Here is a 20,426-nt window from a genome sequence, read left to right on the forward strand (position 1 = left end):
CCACTTTGAAAAGTATTAGCCATGACAGCAGTGCACACGCACATCTGCTATGACATTTGGCCTCTGACAGGAAGCTGCTTGATGTCCTAAGAATAATACTATGGTAACTTCAAACTCAAAGATAATTTCTTTCTAGGAACATATCTCTAGATAATATGTCAGTGCTCTAAAACTTTAACTAAAGAACATAATTTTGTTTTTCTTTTGTGTAGTTCTTTGTTCTTCAATTATATTTTATTTAAAATTTTGGTGTGTAGAGTATAATAATAATTTATGTTAACATTTTCAAACCTGGGTATCTAAAGTAAGATTTCTAAACCAGTATTTAGACACCGGAACTGAAGTTCAGGCCTGATTTGAAAGGTGCTGACCACCTGTATTTTTCATTGACTTCAGTGGAAGCTCAGATAGATTTGCAAAGATACAGATCTGCAATATTTCTACTAGATTTCGATCATTTTCTTTTAATACAGAACATTTGTAAGAACAATTTAACAAACAAAGCCAGATTAATGTGGCCTTCATGAAAGGTGCTATTTTGACATCTCTAAAGCTTGAATGCCTCTAAAGAGAACAGCCACAGCTCGGGCAGTATCAGCACGGCAGGCTTCCCCACACCATGCTGTTAAAGTACTTCTAACCTGACCGGGAGGAGAGTGATACAGAGCTCAATCTACGACAAAATCTGTGACCTTTTTACTGAAACTACCAGTGGGGATGACAGTTGTGTTGGTGCCTTGTTTATGATGGTCACTAGAGACTCCACTGAAACCATTAATTCATAAGTTACTAAACCAGCCATCAGACGATAACAATTTTTGTCACTGCCAACGTGAGCTAGATTCAAACTAGCAACCTAGAGTTGGAAATCCATTATCAGTCCCATGTGCATTCCAGATTCCCTAGCAAGGTTACCCTTAATCATGAGTCAGAATATGCTAAAGGGGCTCATAAAATGAATGAACTTCTTTTCTTTTCTTTTCTTTTCTTTTCTTTTCTTTTCTTTTCTTTTCTTGTTTAGTGGCACTAAGCAGATGGCATATTCAAATGTTGTTGGCACATAAAATATCATTTTTGTGTGCAATATCATTTGTGCCTGCAGGAATATTCAGCTTAGTGAGTATTTGCAATTCTAAAAGCTAGCCCACATCTGCTAGTCCACTGCTTTTGAAGCACCAGCTTTTATGCTTTGTTTTTTTACAGTTTTTCATTGCAGTCAGTTTGTTCTAACCATTGGTTTATTCTGTATTTTGTCTGTTTTTTTGGTCTTTTCTCTTTGTCCCTGGAATTAGTGTTACTTTTCCAATGGACTGCTTTTTTACCCTAGAGTCTCAGAATTTTCTGACTGCCTCCTACTATACCAATCTCCATATGCAGCATTCTATCCATACATCTCCAATCTTCTGTGGATTCTTGGGCTTGCTTTGGGAGCAGCTACAGTGTAAGGTTCACACACAGAGCCAGAAAGAAAAATGTGCAAAAACATATTGTAACTTGCTATATCTATAGAAACACCACCAGAAGGATCTATGTTAATTAGTCCAATACCATATACTTCTCTCCTCATGCATCCTTGTGCATCTTCTCTCCTACTCTGAACTCCTGTTTCATCTCCTGTCCTCCAAATCCCATCTTGATCAACAGTGAGTCCCAGACATTTCCAGACTTTATCTTACATCTTTCAGAGTAGCAGCCGTGTTAAGTGTGTATTCGCAAAAAGAAAAAGACTACTTGTGGCACCTGAGAGACTAACCAAATAATTGGTTAGTCTCTAAGGTGCCACAAGTACTCCTTATTTTACATCTGTCCTCCCCATCAGTTCTCCTAGAAACTCTATCACTATTATAACAATTTATAATAAAAAAATTCAGAAAGTGCTATTTTGTTTCTGTGTTTTAAAGAAAAATGTCAGGACCTGATTTGTGTTATGTCAACAGCTGTATAGTTATACTTTGTATCCTGCTGAGTTTGCCATACTGGGCTTTAGAGTAGGGTGTGGGATTTTGAAAGAAGGAACAGGCAAAACTGCAGCTTACCATTCCCTCTTGGAAGATAAAGTAGCCTTTTGGGAACCCAGTGCTGGTTCTGTTTTCATTTCTAGCAGCCAATGAAATGTCAGGTATTTTAATTTTGCTAGTGATTTGCTATATGTTTGAACTAGCAATATTTATTTATTATCATTCCCAATTCTTATTTGTTGTTTCAAGAGAAAACTGCCAAAGAAGTTATGAAATGTAACATTAATGACAAAGTTTTAAATACTCTTAATATCGAGGCCTAAAGTACATAACAATGTTTGACCATCATAAAAATGTGACTAGTTTATAAAAAGAAAAAACATGGCTCAAGCTAACCATTCACACAGCTGGAGTAATGCCCAGTTACATCATGATTACATTTAGCCCAATAATTCTAAGGACATAAATATTTATCAGTAATCATTTGTAACAGAATTCAGGAGACATCAGCATATTTATTTCTGCCAGATAAGCAAAAGAAAGATATACTGCCATAATATTAAGATTAACTTGAGCTCTTTCTCTTCTTTGACAGTTATATCACAACCCTTGAGACATCATATATCTCTCCCAATGAAGTGACAAAAATATTTACCTTCATGACAAATTATAGGAATAGCAAACATACCTACCTTGTGTTAAAAAGACTTTAGCATGTTACATGAATGACAGCTCACAGGCTCTCTCTGGTGATTCGGTAAAGTTGAACATGACACTAAGTTTCATTATGTTTTAGCAAAGTATAATTAAAGCTGCAAAGGAAAATTGGAAATTAAGGACAGTTGAAATCAGGCTATAAAGAATCTGCTGGCTTACTTGGACTGATTTGCACTTGGCAACTTTCATCCAAAGAGTTTCACGCGCTCTTTATCCCTGGGATTCTGGGTTCTTGGCGTATCTGAAAATGAATCCAATTTTATTTCATGGGCTATGTATGGATTTAGAAGCTTAAATTTAGGCACCCATTGTGGTCATAAGTTTCACAACCCTCCTGTTGGTAAAGTATTATTATCCCCATTATACAGGTGGGTAAACCAAGGTACATGGGGTGAAATCCTGGCCCCACTGTTCTCAATGGCAAAATTCTCATTGATATCAAGGACAGCATTTCACCCATAGAGACAAAGGACAAAATTTCAAATGCATACATTATTTTTGGAAGGAAAGGTGGCTTAGTGCTGGGGCTTGAGTTTGGCACATCTGACGATTAGGGCCAATGTTTTAAAGTATGATGCACAGAACAATTCTTCTGTTCCTTGTTTTAACCATCAGTTTGCATTTCACTTACTGTGTCAAGACCTCTGGTCCAGGACATTTGGTCTGGTGATGTATTTATCAGTGTAAGAACTCTGGATCATAATTCTTTAGAGGATGTGCACCTAAGATCTGGAATTATTTGTCTTGACACAGTTTTGGCCATTAAATCCAGGTTCAACATCTACCACATTCCTAATCAATTGAACTATTAATTTTAGAGGTTTTAAATAAGTGCCTTGGAATTTATCATAAAATTATTAAAACTATTTTATTTGATTGTTCAGTATCTGTAGCCTGGATGTCATGCAATTTTTCATCCATACCCTTCTTTACAAGTGAAACAGTTTTTGTGAAGCATTCTCATTTTCCCTTAACACACATGGTTTGGATCAGAATTTGTAGTTTGTCCGTAAAACACTGAGAGGAAATGTGGTTTGTGTTTGGCTTCAAAAGTTATTTTAAGGCTATCTCCTTCTATTGAATTTTACATAAAATTCTGATCTACTTCAGTGGAAGTTACATATATGAAAAAATGATAGGTTATAGCCCTATCACACCTAAAACCTATACACAGAGTTCCAGATACCATGGAACATTTGAGTAAGCCAGTCTATTGAATCAGCTTTAATAATAATATTTGCTGTTTATTGGAAGGGTTAAATTATGTCCCTTATAAGGCAAATCCATACTGGGGAGGGGAGAAAAGGCCATCAGCATAAGACCATTATTATTATTTATTATTATTATATTTGTATTATTTTATTACAGCACCTAGGAGCCCTAGTTATGGAACAAAACCCCACTGTGCCAGATGCTATACAAACCCAGGACAAAAAGATGGTCTCTGCCCCAGAAAGCTTACAAAGTATAATACAAGAGACAACAGCTGGATACAGAGAGAAAGACAGGGAGGTCAAGGAAATGATGAGGCTGTATTTTTCAGCATGGTAGGCTGTAGTCTTAGCACATCACCAGCTTAATCATTGTCAAGTGTTTTGTAGGCATTGCAGGAAAGGAGAGTTGTGAGGACAGTTATATAAAGGATAATGAGCTAGTTTTGCAGATGTTTATGAAGAGCTCCTCCTAAGCATGAAGGGCAGCATAGGAGAAAGCATGAAGTTGCTTGCTTGTTTCCATTGTCAGAAGGCATTATGTTGTTGTAAGACATCATTTCTTCTGGATTCTAAAAGAATCATGCTGAGAAGTCGTACTTGGCATACCAAAAATGTCTAGCCAGACCTCTCTTGCTGGTGTGCAGAGGTGGCAGAGCCATGGCCTTACCTCCCATTTTTATAGACAAAATTTTCTGGAGCCATGGGAAATACAAAGAATGATGACCAGTACCCTCTTTGTGCTCCACAGCTCCATTGCCAAATTCTAGATGCCTTCTTCATGTGCATTCTTGGTGGAAGAGGTTTAATGCCCTTCCTTATTCTAGAGAACAGGGGCAGTCAGAATTTATATAAACGCTAACAAGGAACAAATAAACAAAGAGTGTGGCTTGATCAAGCTATCTTTTGTAAATAGTTTGACAACAAACTCTTGCTATATAAAATAAATTGAATCTATATGTTTTCAGTATAGAGACTACAGGATGTCTGGATTGTACTGTCTGTAATTTAAATGAAATTTTGCTTGGGATTATTTTTGGGCTTCAGAAAGTGCAAACAAATTTGTGGTTTTAAATGTCTTATTGGTGTTTGTCTACATCCTCACAAGTTTAAAACTGAGGTCTGATACATGACAATTAATAGCCAGGATGTTGACAAGGGCATAGAGCTACTTTATTTGTTAAAAAATTGCTCAGATATTAAGGTTTAAAAAGTAGTTACTGTGCATGAACATGATTTTTTCCATATACTATTTCATTCCTATTTATTGTACAGTAAATATGTAGTCTTCTGTGTGGACTTTACAGAGTGTTACTTTTAAATATAGAGGCTTCCATTGTTACTCTGGATGGAGGCTTTCTAATCTCATTTGTGAATAAGTGGAGGATTTAAAGCTCCCTGAGAACACACAGAGAAGATGGATCTTAATAGAACTGAAAGGAGCCTTTCTAATCTGTCCACAATCCACAGTTTAGATGTTGTCATTGAGGTTTTATTTCTGTGTGTTATCAACTATCATTCAATTTTTAAACAAGTATAATTAATACTAGATGAGATAAAGGAAGAAGGAGGCACGCCTTGGGGCCCTATTTCACCCCAGGGTGTTTGCTACTTCCCACCACCCAACACAGATGTAATGAGGTTAAGTGGTGTCTGCATAAAATAAGTAAGAACTACTAATTATTTCTCAAGAAAGCCTTTTAATTATTTTTGACTATAATAACAGCATAGACAAAACAAGAAATGGAAAACCAAAGACCAGCACTGAATAAGAATTAATACAAAAGGCAGATTATATTGAAGACAAGCGCAAGTACATGTAATATTGTGGACCATTTGCGAGTTTCTGAACAGTGACTATACATATGCTGGTCCTGGCAGGTCATAATAAAAGCCCCGAAGACAAGCATAATTAAAGCTATTATTCACCAGCTCTATATTCCTGGTGACAAACTATTTCAAAGGCAACATAAAGCTGATGAACAACAGCGCTACATGCATCCTCTTGGACTACTTAAAAGACAAGCACAAATACATGCAAAGCTATTATACATCAGCCACCTACTATTGATTTTATACTACAGTATCGATACAACTGTGATCAATTCAGCTCGAGCGACCAGACTTCTTTTACTCCGTAGATTTACCCTGCATTTGTCCAAAAATACATTACTCTTCAGTCAGCCGCTTTCTGCATTGGCCAGGTACAGACAGTCGAGAAGTGCACATCCCTTCGGTTCAGGGGATGTGTGGGAACCGAAAACACACACACATAGTCCCGTTCCTTCGTTCTTTTTATCTGATTTGACTGCCATGATTTAGAACAGACCAACCAATCAGGGTGGGCCACATTGTTTATGTGGTTGCCCTAGTTGTATAATTGATGCATATTTAATTTTTATGTCAATTGTTAGTTGTTCGTATAATTTAGGCCTATTTATTTTCTGTAGCCAATTAGATCTTGAATATGGGTAATTTGGGGTTGATAAGTACATAGGAGTCAGCATAAATTGTTATCTGGTTGGAGCGCGTCCTGGCCACAAGCTTAAGCTTTGTTTTTGCAAGGCTTACATTTTGAAGTATACGGAAGTTTGAGGCCTAACAGTTGCAACACTTCTATTTCGTTCAAGCTTGACAAGACAGTTCAATTTATTCACACTAGAAAATATGTTAAATCTCATACTTGTAATTTTTGGTTCGCACCTTGTACTCAATTTAGCTCACAGTACATGGAGTAGAATGTTTAACATAATAAATTAAGCTCAAAATATAAAAGAGTAAATTATGGTTTGAAGTGTGATCCTTATGAAAGGTCACTGAAATCAGTAGGGTTACGCTAAGGACAAATCTGACCTGTTTTTGTGAGTTAGTTAGACATTTATGCATTGATTTTCAAAAGGGGCTCACTTGAACTCAGTGTTGAGCTCGTATTTTAGCCCCACAAATAACTGGGACCTTTTTACAGGGGCACAGCTGGGAAACCATTTAAAAATTTGCCAGAAACAGACAGGAGTGGAGGAGCTTTGTCGCTGCCCTAAACACCAGAAGCGTAATGGGAACATGATGATGATGATTTTATTGGATTTAAACATCTACCTGACTTGTAGACAGTCAGAAAGGTAGATGTCTGAATTTTAAGAAATGCACTCACAATTAATTGTTCCTGCAACAATGTACTGATCCAAAATGCAAGCAATGCTCTACTGTGTGATTGTGACCAATACCGCTACCATCTGTCCTCTCCTCCTCAGTCTTTTGTCATGTGTTTATCCAACAGGCTGTGGTGGACACATTGCACTGGGAGAGAACACCATTGTCTTTACCCCAGGTGGAGACTGAGAAGGAGATGTAGGTTCCAGAAACTCTTTACCCTTCACCACCTTTCTTAAAGGAAATCAGTGTGAAATTGCCCATGCAGCAATAATCTTAATAAAAATAACATTAAAAATAGATAGAAAATGGAATTATACATAAGAAATAGTTTGCTTAACATATCTAAATTTACACTTCTCACAGCTCAACTAGATAAGGCATTCTCTGCTTAGTTACTGAGAAGAAAAAAAATAAGTGAACTGTTCATGTTCCTTGAAAGCAACCCCTTTCTCTTTGACCACTGGTTCACCAGTGCTGCGGATTCCAGGCACCACTGCAGTGCCAAGAAGCTGCCTTCATTTAGGCCCCCAGAGCTGTCTAAATTACGCCAGGAGCCTCATCGCAGAGCTGCTCATGATTAGGAGGTACAAAGCTGACTTAAAGCCACCTTTGTATCCCCTTCCCCCACTTGGGCTGTGAGATCTGTGCTGCAGAATTTCACTGAAGATTTATTTTCATATTATTATTAATCTGAAAATAAACTTGTTAAATCAGGAAGGTAGCAGAATACCTATAAGGAGACAGAAGAAATCCTTAGGTGGAAACATGGTTGTTAGGGGAAGAAGCTAGGTTCATATGGTTTTCCTGCTGCTCCCTTTTACATTAATAGTTGGAAAAATTACCTCTGCCACATTCTTGATGTCATAATTAAAATGCCCTTACATGTCCAATATGTTTTAAATCTGAAAAGTACATTTGTAGCTTTCATTTCTTTTGGAGCAGTTTGCCAACAAAGGAGAAGGAACTTGCCAGAAAATCAAAGACTGTTTTCAGCAGAGTTAAATGGACCATTTAGTAACGATATCCACTATCGGACTTAGATCATACATTCACGAGTGGTAAAGGTCCACTAGACCAGTTTCCAGCTATATTTAAAGGACAATGCTAATGACTCTTTGTGCACATATTTTACCTAATTCATTTCTGCTTATTTGATTTTTCCTACTAGGCTGATGATAAAGACACTGGAAATTACAGTGCCATGCAGTACAGACTCATCATACCCCCAATCAAGGATGGCAAAGAAGGTTTTGTGATCGAAGCCTATGAAGGGCTTATAAAAACTGCCATGCTGTTCAAAAATATGAGAAGGTCCTATTTCAAGTTTCAGGTCATTGCAACTGACAACTATGGGAAAGGACTGAGCAGCAAATCAGAAGTACTTGTAAGTATATGAACCTGTCAATATCTTCTTGAAATTATTCCTGATACGCTAGAGGACATTTTAACCCTAGATAAAGTTTCAGTTCCAAAGAGATCGAAGGGATGGGCATGAACTTTGTGAGTATGATCTTTTCCAGACACTGAAGTTATTTTTCCCCAAAACAAAAGCTTTCTGAATCCCTGAAAAAACATACGTATGTACTATAGCAATATGTCTATATGTCCTATTTACTCAAAGATAATACAGCATGCTAGACATCCACAGAATATATCCTATCATACTCAATATCTACCAGGATTTGAATTACAGCTTTCAGAGTAGCAGCCGTGTTAGTCTGTATCCACAAAAAGAAAAAGGAGTACTTGTGGCACCTTAGAGACTAACAAATTTATTTGAGCATAAGCTTTCGTGAGCTCACTTCATCAGATGCTGTAGCTCACGAAAGCTTATGCTCACAGGTTAAGGGGTGATTTGATTACAGTCTATAAGTACCAACATGGGGAACAAATATTTGATAAAGGGCTTTTCCATCTAGTCAAGAAAGGTATAAGCTTATCCAAAGGCTGGAAGTTGAAGCTAGACAAATTCAAACAGGAAATAAGATGCAAATTTTAAACAGTAAGGGTAATAATCCATTGAAACAATTTATCGAAGGATGTGGTAGTTTCTCCTTCACTGGCTATTTTAAAATCAAGATTGAATGTTTTTCAAAAGATATTCTCTAAGAATTATTTTGGGGAATTTCCATGGATGATGGTGTACAGAAAGTCAAACTAGATGATCACAATGGTCCCTTCTGACATTGGAATCTATTAATCGAGTTGGATGCTCAAAATTAGTGGATAATTGAGTGTTTTGGCTTTAATCACTTGGTGTTTCAGATCCCCATCTGTAAAATGGGGATATTTCCCTACCTTGCAGGGTTGTTGTGAAGATAATTCATTGTTTGTGAACCACTAACTGTGGAATGTAAATGGTATGCAGTAAATAAGACATGAGAACACACACTGAATGATGAAGATAAAAACAAATAGCTATCTTGTGGTTTAGGATTTTGTATTACTGCCCATCATTATTGTATCAGAGAACCTTCCATGTAGACTGGCACTCACAAGGACTTTAGTGTACTTCATGGAGCAGTCTATTCAGTAAGTATTATCCATTCTGTGCACTGAATAAGGCAGGGATATGGTAGAAAAAAATAGTATTTGATTGTGTGTAATTAAAAAACTGTATTATAACCAAGAGGCACATGGGGGTTGAATTAAGTTTCCACAGACAGCTACACTCCTGGCATTTCGTAGTCTTCGAGTGCTTGACTTTTCCATCTCAATGTTCTTTAAACATAGTTTATAAAAAACAATGGAATTGTTAATATAGTGCCCAAAAGTGTGCTAGGTACTGTACGGGAAACATAGAAAGACAGACTTCCTGTCCCCAATGATCTTATCGTCTAAACGTGTCACAACAAGTGAAAATATGTAACCACAGGGTAGAGGAGGATGAGGAAGCACAAAGGTTACAATGATGAGATCACATTGTTGTTCAGTTATGGTGTGTGCACACTGATGATTTTACTAAAGTAAAAATGTTTGTTTACATGATCTAATTATTTGGTGGCTTCTTCAGTGATTTCCACACTCTCCACTCCCTTTTCAGAAGGTTCACACTGCAGATAGGACATCTGAATAAATTTCAGATTGAATTTACTCAAGAAGTCCCTTCAGGGTTGGTTGAGAAGGAGGGAAAATGGTGCTTCAGTCCCCATTGATGGAGCTTGGTCCCTTGGGACACTGCCTAGGAAAGTCTCCTCTGCTTTGGGTGGAAAAGGACTAGTGTGGCCCGCTCATTTTCCATGCATGCATACCCTGGTCCCCTGCAAGTTTTTCCTCTCTCTTCTGGTGGAAGTGGAGGCAATGATTTGTCCCAATAGCAATAGGTGAGCATTTACCCATATGTACCTCCTGCCCATATTTAGGCCTACATTTAATAATTTAGTGATGGAAATCTTGATATGCATGGGGGGCATGCTAATGTTACTGTGGGAATCTTAACTTTTTGGTCCCCTGATCTGGCTTTGGATATTTACATTTGTTACAGTACTATGGCCTGAATAGCTTTTGTATCATTCATATGTAAATACAATAATAATAACTTATGACCCATAGAGAACTTATGGTAAAGTGGTTGCTCCTTTTTTAAGAACTATATTTATGCAGTACTCATTAAATATTTAGGGAGTAACTGCTTTAACTGACTAAGGCAATTAATTCTATTAAGCTGTTCATTGCTTTAGAGTTCCATTTACTGAATTGATCCTGAAATTTATGGTGAGTTCTTTAAATTAATTTTTTTCTTATACAGGAGTTTGCATATGTAGATCAGTGCACCTGATGACATTTCAAGAACATTTAAATATTTTAATTTGAATTAAACTTCAAAACTGGCAGATAATATTTGATGTGAAATGATATTCAAGCATGTCTGCCAAAGTGCTTACATGGCTCAAACTTCATTTGTGAAAATCAAGGTGTCCCTTTATTCTTTGAGAACAAAATTGGTTAAGTCTTATTTTTAAATTCCTTATGCTTACTGTTGTCTTACTTTTCAAATCTTGGCTGGCTACAGAATCCTTCACGGAGAGGTGATGGAGTGCACAGTAGTTGCTGTAATCTCCTTATGGACATTCTCCAACTTTTAATAAAGATTTCAGATTTTACTTTCTCTGTAAAGACTGGGAGCAACTGCTCTTTTTATAATCAAAGAGAATAGTACGTTTTTCAAACGTCCTTAAGATTCAAACTTCTTGTTTGCCAGCTCAGTGACTTAATGATTTGTTGGTCTCTAAGGTGCCACAAGTCCTCCTTTTCTTTTTGTGGATACAGACTAACACGGCTGCTACTCTGAAACCTGTATTATTCTGGGAGCTCCAGAGAACTTTCAGTCCTGGTGCTTCTGGTTTGGTTAAAACTCTGTTTAGGAGAAGAAAGCTGATTTCCCAATCTCAATTTACCCTTATAGATTTCATTCTTCCTTCTTAGTGATGAGGAGACTGGCTGTTCTTGAAATGAAAAGGATAGAGCCAATGCAGATAGAATGCAAAAGAGAGAGGAGAGCATGAAATCATGCTTCAAGAAATTTCAAGTAGGAGGAGATGTAATAGTCTTTTCCGCAATATCAGTCTGAAAAGAACTTGAGGAAACTGGATCAGAATGGATGAAAAAAAAGTTAGCCTTTTTAGTGTGCTCACTTGGTGCACATAGGTGGTGCTATGTACCTGATGGCTCTTTAAAATGGCACCTGCGTACAGGAGGGATGTATGCTTTTTTTTTTTTTTTTACTGGATTTCTGTGCTATCCCGGGAAATTCATTCTGCAGGATAAGTAGTTTGGAAATGGAATCCTGGTCCCATTCAAGTCAATGAGAGTTTTGCCATTGGCATCAATACAGGGGCCAGGATTTCACCCACATTTACTAATTTGTTATAAAGATTTTTTTTTAAAAGGTTGACAGTACACATTATTTTCTGACCTGTGTATTAAGAGAGAGGAGGTCAGATACGCAAGATAAGGGAATATAAGCTGTGTGGTACTTATATTTTCAGACTCCTTTGGAAGAAACTAACAAAATAGAACTAAACTTGAAAATAAAAACTTTTATTGGCAACTTTATCTACAATGATGCAATCAGAATTGTGACAAGCTGTTGTAGTTTAGTAACAAAGTATGGTTAATTTATTTGAATTAATCTAAAATCTGCATTGTTATTAAAGAAATTTAAACAATATGGCAGTTGAGGTACCCATAATGCATTAAACTGGAAATAAAACCAGCTTAAAATCCCCTCAAAATCAACAATTCTCATACAGTGCTACATTTCACTTGTAGTTAAATCCTTGCCCTACTGTTTTGCCTACTAAGCGAAGCAAGGCTTCCCAATTCACTTATTCTTGAATTGAAATGTGAAATCATTACAACAGGACATGGCTTTGAAAACAGGAAAACAATTATCCTGTTGTTTTTGTATTGGGAGAATGTTATTCATGAAAAGACCAACTATATTTCATTCCTGTGTTTTCAGGTCTCTGTGGTCAATCAGTTGGATATGCAAGTCATCGTTTCTAATGTTCCTCCCACTCTTGTGGAACAAAACAAAGATCAACTTATAGGGTAATGAATTTATTTATTATATAAATACCATATGTGCAGTTCACTGTTTTTGTTTTCAGGTTCAGCAAGTGCTAGTCACTGTACACTGAAGTTGCACAAAGGTTTTATTGAATGAGAGTAAGGAAAGAAGTATTTGGAAAGAGAGTAGTACGAAAGATCTAACACTGAATATTTGAAGGCACATCTATGTAATTCCAAAAAGCAGAGGGTTAAAAAGAAAGAACTGTGTCTTATAACATTTTCCTCTCATTTATATCTGAGCAACCCCATTGACATCAAAATTGACTTTGGTTGGGTTGCATGGGTGCAACTCAGGGTAGAATTTTGGCCCACAATTTTTTGTCATGTGGTCAATATTCGACTCGCATTATTATGAAAATTTTCATACAATGATAAATACATTGTTAATGGTAAGTGATTTTTTATTTTATTTACAAGGTATCATGCAAAGACATTAGCTGTATATAATGGAGAAAAAGATAATAATAATTGAAACTCTTAATGCTTTGTGACAAAATTGAAGATTTTTGCTATATTGGAAACTGTCCAAAATCATTTTTGTAAGATATATGTTAATATACTTCATATTCTAAACATACAGTAATTCCCAGAAGTGTCAGGATTTCATGGTTAGTTTCTCTTTTAAGTCGAGAAGAAATTGCTTCACTCTGTCTCTTCAGCAATGCAATCATAAATTAATCTAAATAGGAGAGAAAATATTTGAACTTCCAGTTTCATTTCTCTCATGAGATCAGGGAAGAAATTTGTTTGGCTTATTTATAACAGAAATTGCTAAAGGTGATATTCACTTTTTTAGCGTTTGCTCTTCTATCAGTTCTTTAGGCAGTGAGGCAGGATATTCAGCAGATTGCAGAAGTTCCATTCTATCTTGGCTGTCATTGTAATCTTACTCCCCTTGAAGAATGAGATGCAATGGGAGTAATGATGTGCTTATCCACTGAAAAGGAAGTGCATCATCCCCATAATACCTCTTGTCTCCTCTGTCCTGGAAAAAAAAGGGATTACTCATGAGGATGTGGGGTTTTTCCCCTTTCCCCATTCTATTTTGAACCGGGTATAGTTCAGCTGCTAGATTCTGATGCCAAAAACACTACTTAAGTTGTCTAGGCAATGATCTATACTCACAGTGACTCTATCTCCTAGACCTATGAATAACAGAAATAGACATCTGCTTGCCTAATAGTAGGAACTTTCCTTCAAAAAAAGTGGTAGTTTTTGGCATTGTCCACAAAGATAAAGAACCTATCATTCAATTACCCTTCAGTTATAGGTATGGGTAATATTTGTCTCTCCTTTGCTAAGGTTTCAAGTTGACTTTATCAGGGTGTGCCATGCAGTAATATTTTCTTTTTACAAGATTAATAATGTATAGAATCCCTGGGCTTCAGCTTGACTCAGAGGGGATGATGAAGATTTTGAGGATGAAACGTGAGATTTTGTGCTGTGTCTCTAAGAATTTACAGCCCAAAGGAATGGGTCAGGCCAAACTGGCTTTAAGCCATCTTTGAGCCGTGCCAAATCTGGACTGTTCCAGACATCATGGCAGTTGTCAGTATAATTTACACAGCTCTGGGTGGCTGCCTAAGTTATAGGAACGTTCCCACAGCTGTCTATGGGTGGCAGCAATGCTTAAAACCTCAACAATGCTACGTGCTGCAGCCTCACCCCAAACATTCTCCTCCGAATCCCAGGGGCAAGACTTGTGAGAAGGTCATTGGAAGACTGTTTTGGCCATCTTCATCAGTTCCGTGGCTGAGGCTGATCTGGGATATTCATAGCTCCTTTGTTGTTCCACTCCTTTTATGTGGCATAAAGGGTTTGGAGCATACGTGTGACTCTTACCCAAAGAGTCCAGATTGTACTGTAATTGAGTCTTTTTTGAATATATGTAATGATAAAATATGGAGCCAGGTTCTGAATTCTTAAAATGAACTCAGATGAGCTTTTACCTTCAGTAATAACATCTGCCAGAAAATGAGTGTACTGCAAATGTAACAGTCCTGCCCTTAATGATAAACTTTATAAACTGCCTTCATTAAGACACATTGTCCGTTTATATTAGAATTGCATGAATTCTGGAAAAAGATGATATGGACAACTTGTTCAAATAAAACTGTTAATTTGTTTCAGCAGCATTCACAAGTAAACTCTTTCTGTCCATGTTCTAAATATGTCTCTAGATTTGACTGTTTTAGTTAGGAAAAATATTTGCAGAAACTTGAAGTCTCAAGATTACTCATACAAATATATATTGGTCTGAAAGTTTCAGCTGGAAATATATTTGCATGGTCTTCTTGAAATTCCTTTGATTTTCCTCCTGCTGTTTATAAAAGCTTTAATCATTCAATCAGGGTGTAAAAGCTAAATGTGATTTATATGACCCATCAAATGCCATACACAACAAATAATGAATAATCAAAGAATAGTGAATGCAAATAGTTTGTGAACCACCCATAAGTTGAAATATTTTTGCCTGAAGTGTTTTCTGAACAATTTCAATAATGAACAAATTCATAAAAACAGAGCATTGACATATAATTCATGAACATAAAAAAGAGCTACCAGTACATTAATCAAATAAATTATGTTCTACAGAGGAACATAAAGTTACGTTAAATAAAATTGTTAAAACTGAAAGATCCAAAAATCTAACCTCTGATGACAACTGTAACTATTTAGTGATTGGGAAAGTTGGATATTTAGTAACTTTGACAATGGTAGAGATTGTCACAGTAAAGTAATATTTAAAGTGCCTACAACCTATTAAGGAATATATGTTGTTGTTCTTTCAAATGAGAACAGCTAACTCAGCCAAACCTCAGATGTACCTTATATAGATGGTCAGTGGCTGGAATAAAAGAATATTCTATACATAGAAAGAATTAAAATTTCTGTTCTATGTTCATTTTGCTTTAAAATATTGGCTTATTAGAAGGAGTTAAGCAAAGTACCTCTCGCTGACATTTCAGATAGTGCCATGATCCTGTAAAGTCATTCAATAAACACTACAGACTTCCCCTGACAACTTCAATTTCATCAACCAGCTGTCAATGTCCCATATTCTACCCATCAATGTCAAACTCCCCACTTCATTCACCCACTTCAATTAAGTCTGTTTGGGGTAGGTCCAGCTAAGTCTGCTACAGCTGCAGTAGTGCTGACAGATTAAAAAATGGGTTTTGCCTGATTGGAGAAATTGATGTGTGCTCCCTTCTTCAGAATAAATCTCTTTTTGGAGGCAGGCAGCAGAATTAGGAACTGTTTTCATATTTATTTCAAATATGCAGTTTGTGTCTTTATGAATAGGGTACAGTCTATAAAGGAATGTGAGACTCATGTGGCCCGGTTTTAGCTAAAAACACTTGAGGGAGGCTGATCTTGTGCTACTTGCAGCTAGAATGTACTAGAAATGTCATGTGAAAGCAAATTCTCATGAGACTTGCACCCCAATTTTACAATCCCTAAGTGATGTTACCCAAGACAAAATAATGTGTGGAGTGGCTAAAAATTAAAACTTCTTGAAATATTAGTAACGATTTCTATTTGCCAAAAAGTGCCTGCTTTGAACTCATCAAAAGTTTGCAAAATTGGAGCAGTATTTCAACTTTTTTAGAATTATGTTATGTTTTGAGTTACATTTTTATCATACACATTTGAATAACAATCTGAGTTTGTTAAGTGCAACTCATTATATAATATTTATTCTAGTTTCCTGTGATGGGGTGTCCACCCCACACAAGGCTTGAGCAAGTTAAAGGGGGCCTGTTTACCGTCTAGGCTGCACCTGGAGGAGAGCCAGGGGTAGATAAAGCCCAACTGCAGATGAAGCCCAGCTGGGCAGGGGTAGGCTGGGCTTGTATAAAGTCAAGACATTTAGAGCAAGAGGAGGCTGGCTCGCTGAGCTGGTGGCTTGGGGTGGCTGCTGGCTGGAATGCAGGCTGGGAGAGGCTGAGAGCTGCAGTTTATAACTCAGAACTCGGGGAGCGGCTTGGGTTGGTGGTGGTTGGCTGACTAAAGAAAACTAGAAAATGAGGGAAAAGAAGCAAGGAATGAGGAATGGCTTCAGATTAGGAAGAAGAAAACAAGAATGGAAATATCTGTAGCTGAACAAAAGGTAGCTGACTTGGATGGAAAAAAGAGTAAGGAGAAGAATCAACATCTTATAATCAGATCACTAGATAAAGATGTAAAGATAGGAGATGCTAGTCGCTTGAATACGGTGGAATGGGTTAGACGAAGTATCAGAGATACATGAAGAGCTAAAAGGATGCAAGATGGAGATGTATTAGTACAATGTACACATAAGAAACAGGCTGAGAAATTTCTTAATACTTCAGTTTTAGGGGAAATAAAAGTGATGTGCTAGCGACCTACATTTCTGAAAGATGGGTAACATATGGGGTTCCTCTAGGTAAGACTGAGGATGAAATTAAAAGGGATATAAGTGACCAAGTGCTATTTGTTAAATGACTAATTAGCAGGGGAGGAGTAGAACACAAACCATTTACCATGTTAGGGTAAAAGGGAAATAGGTTTCAGAGTGGCAGCCGTGTTAGTCTGTACCGCAAAAAGAAAAGGAGGACTTATGGCACCTTAGAGACTAACAAATTTATTTGAGCAAAAGCATTTGTGAGCTACAGCTCACATCATCGGATGCATTCAGTGGAAAATACAGTGGGGAGATTTATATACACAGAGAACATGAAACAATGAGTGTTACCATACACACTGTAAAGAGAGTGATCAGGTAAGGTGAGCTATTACCAGCGGGAGAGCGGGGGGGGCGGAGGGGGAGAACCTTTTGTAGTGATAATCAAGGTGGGCCATTTCAAGCAGTTGACAAGAACGTCTGAGGAACAGCGGGGGGGAGGGAATAAACATGGGGAAAATAGTTTTACTTTGTGTAATGACACATCCACTCCCAGGCTTTATTCAAGCCTAAATTAATTGTATCCAGTTTGCAAATTAATTCCAATTCAGCAATCTCTCATTGGAGTCTGTTTCTCAAGGTTTTTTGTTGAAGAATTGCCACTTTTAGGTCTGTAAACGAGTGATCAAAGAGATTGAAGTGTTCTCCGAATGGTGTTTGAATGTTATAATTCTTGACGTCTGATTTGTGTCCATTGATTCTTTTATGTAGAGACTGTCCAGTTTGGCCAGTGTACATGGCAGAGGGGCATTGCTGGCACTTGATGGCATATATCACATTGGCAGATGTGCAGGTGAATGAGCCTCTGATAGTGTGGCTGATGTGATTAGGCCCTATGATGGTGTACCCTGAATAGATATGTGGACACGGTTGGCAGCGGCCTTTGTTGCAAGGATAGGTTCCTGGGTTAGTGATTCTGGTGTGTGGTTGCTGGTGAGTATTTGCTTCAGGTTGGGGGGCTGTCTGTAAGCAAGGACTGGCCTGTTTCCCAAGATGTGTGAGAGTGATGGGTCGTCCTTCAGGATAGGTTGCAGATCCTTGATGATGCGTTGGAGAGATTTTAGTTGTGGGCTGAAGGTCATGGCTAGTGGGCTAGTGGGCCCAACAAAGAAAATAACAGAATGCCACTAGTCATCAGCCCCTCTTTTACCATCTTCTATTGGTAAAAGAGACAAACTTTTGAGGTCACCTGAAGGAGCGCTCTATATAGCTCGAAAGCTTGTCTCTTTTACCAACAGAAGTTGGTTCAGTAAAAGATATTACCTCGCCCACCTTGTGTTTCTCCTATCTTGGGATCAACAGGGCTTCAACAACAGCGCAAACACAAATGAAAAGAGGCTTTTAAGTGCTAATTCCGTTTTCTGTACTAAAGGATCTCAGTACTAAAATCAACAAGTGGGAATTAGGTGTTATAAACTATTACAGGATTAGAAAAAAGAAAAGGAGTACTTGTGGCACCTTAGAGACTAACCAATTTATTTGAGCATGAGCTTTCGTGAGCTACAGCTCACTTCATCAGATGTTTACCGTGGAAACTGCAGCAGACTTTATATACACACAGAAATCATGAAACAATACCTCCTCCCACCCCACTGTCCTGCTGGTAATAGCTTATCTAAAGTGATCAACAGGTGGGCCATTTCCAGCACAAATCCAGGTTTTCTCACCCTCCACCCCCCCACACAAATTCACTCTCCTGCTGGTGCTAGCCCATCCAAAGTGACAACTCTTTACATAATCAAGTCGGGCTATTTCCTGCATAGATCAAGGTTTTCTCACATCCCCCCACCCCCATACACACACAAACTCACTCTCCTGCTGGTAATAGCTCATCTAAACTGACCATTCTCCAGGTTTAAATCCAAGTTAAACCAGAACATCTGGGGGGGGGGGGGGTTAGGAAAAAACAAGAGGAAACAGGCTACCTTGCATAATGACTTAGCCACTCCCAGTCTCTATTTAAGCCTAAATTAATAGTATCCAATTTGCAAATGAATTCCAATTCAGCAGTTTCTCGCTGGAGTCTGGATTTGAAGTTTTTTTGTTTTAAGATAGCGACCTTCATGTCTGTGATTGCATGACCAGAGAGATTGAAGTGTTCTCCGACTGGTTTATGAATGTTATAATTCTTGACATCTGATTTGTGTCCATTTATTCTTTTACGTAGAGACTGTCCAGTTTGACCAATGTACATGGCAGAGGGGCATTGCTGGCACATGATGGCATAGATCACATTGGTGGATGTGCAGGTGAACGAGCCTCTGATAGTGTGGCTGATGTTATTAGGCCCTGTGATGGTGTCCCCTGAATAGATATGTGGGCACAATTGGCAACGGGCTTTGTTGCAAGGATAAGTTCCTGGGTTAGTGGTTCTGTTGTGTGGTATGTGGTTGTTGGTGAGTATTTGCTTCAGGTTGCGGGGCTGTCTGTAGGCAAGGACTGGCCTGTCTCCCAAGACTTGTGAGAGTGTTGGGTCATCCTTTAGGATAGGTTGTAGATCCTTAATAATGCGTTGGAGGGGTTTTAGTTGGGGGCTGAAGGTGACGGCTAGTGGCGTTCTGTTATTTTCTTTGTTAGGCCTGTCCTGTAGTAGGTAACTTCTGGGAACTCTTCTGGCTCTATCAATCTGTTTCTTTACTTCTGCAGGTGGGTATTGTAGTTGTAAGAAAGCTTGACAGAGATCTTGTAGGTGTTTGTCTCTGTCTGAGGGGTTGGAGCAAATGCGGTTGTATCGCAGAGCTTGGCTGTAGACGATGGATCGTGTGGTGTGGTCAGGGTGAAAGCTGGAGGCATGCAGGTAGGAATAGCGGTCAGTAGGTTTACGGTATAGGGTGGTGTTTATGTGGCCATTGTTTATTAGCACTGTAGTGTCCAGGAAGTGGATCTCTTGTGTGGACTGGACCAGGCTGAGGTTGGTGGTGGGATGGAAATTGTTGAAATCATGGTGGAATTCCTCAAGGGCTTCTTTTCCATGGGTCCAGATGATGAAGATGTCATCAATATAGCGCAAGTAGAGTAGGGGCTTTAGGGGACAAGAGCTGAGGAAGCGTTGTTCTAAATCAGCCATAAAAATGTTGGCATACTGTGGGGCCATGCGGGTACCCATAGCAGTGCCGCTGATCTGAAGGTATACATTGTCCCCAAATGTGAAATAGTTATGGGTAAGGACAAAGTCACAAAGTTCAGCCACCAGGTTAGCCGTGACATTATCGGGGATAGTGTTCTTGACGGCTTGTAGTCCATCTTTGTGTGGAATGTTGGTGTAGAGGGCTTCTACATCCATAGTAGCCAGGATGGTGTTATCAGGAAGATCACCGATGGATTGAAGTTTCCTCAGGAAGTCAGTGGTGTCTCGAAGGTAGCTGGGAGTGCTGGTAGCGTAGG

General features: G+C 38.2%; 1 protein-coding gene across 10 annotated transcripts in view; it reads left to right on the plus strand.

The window, feature by feature from the left end:
* The window catches only part of PCDH15 (protocadherin related 15), a 1,355,521-nt gene that overhangs the window by 1,287,223 nt on the left and 47,872 nt on the right, over nt 1–20,426 (plus strand). For all 10 annotated transcript variants that reach the window (XM_073353680.1, XM_073353679.1, XM_073353682.1 and 7 more), the window contains 2 exons: nt 8,208–8,423; nt 12,504–12,592. In XM_073353680.1, coding sequence (XP_073209781.1) covers nt 8,208–8,423; nt 12,504–12,592 — 305 coding nt within the window. The remainder of the gene's footprint in view (nt 1–8,207; nt 8,424–12,503; nt 12,593–20,426) is intronic.

The sequence above is a fragment of the Lepidochelys kempii genome, chromosome 7 (genome assembly GCF_965140265.1).
Source record: "Lepidochelys kempii isolate rLepKem1 chromosome 7, rLepKem1.hap2, whole genome shotgun sequence".
Classification (NCBI taxonomy): Eukaryota; Metazoa; Chordata; order Testudines; family Cheloniidae; genus Lepidochelys; species Lepidochelys kempii.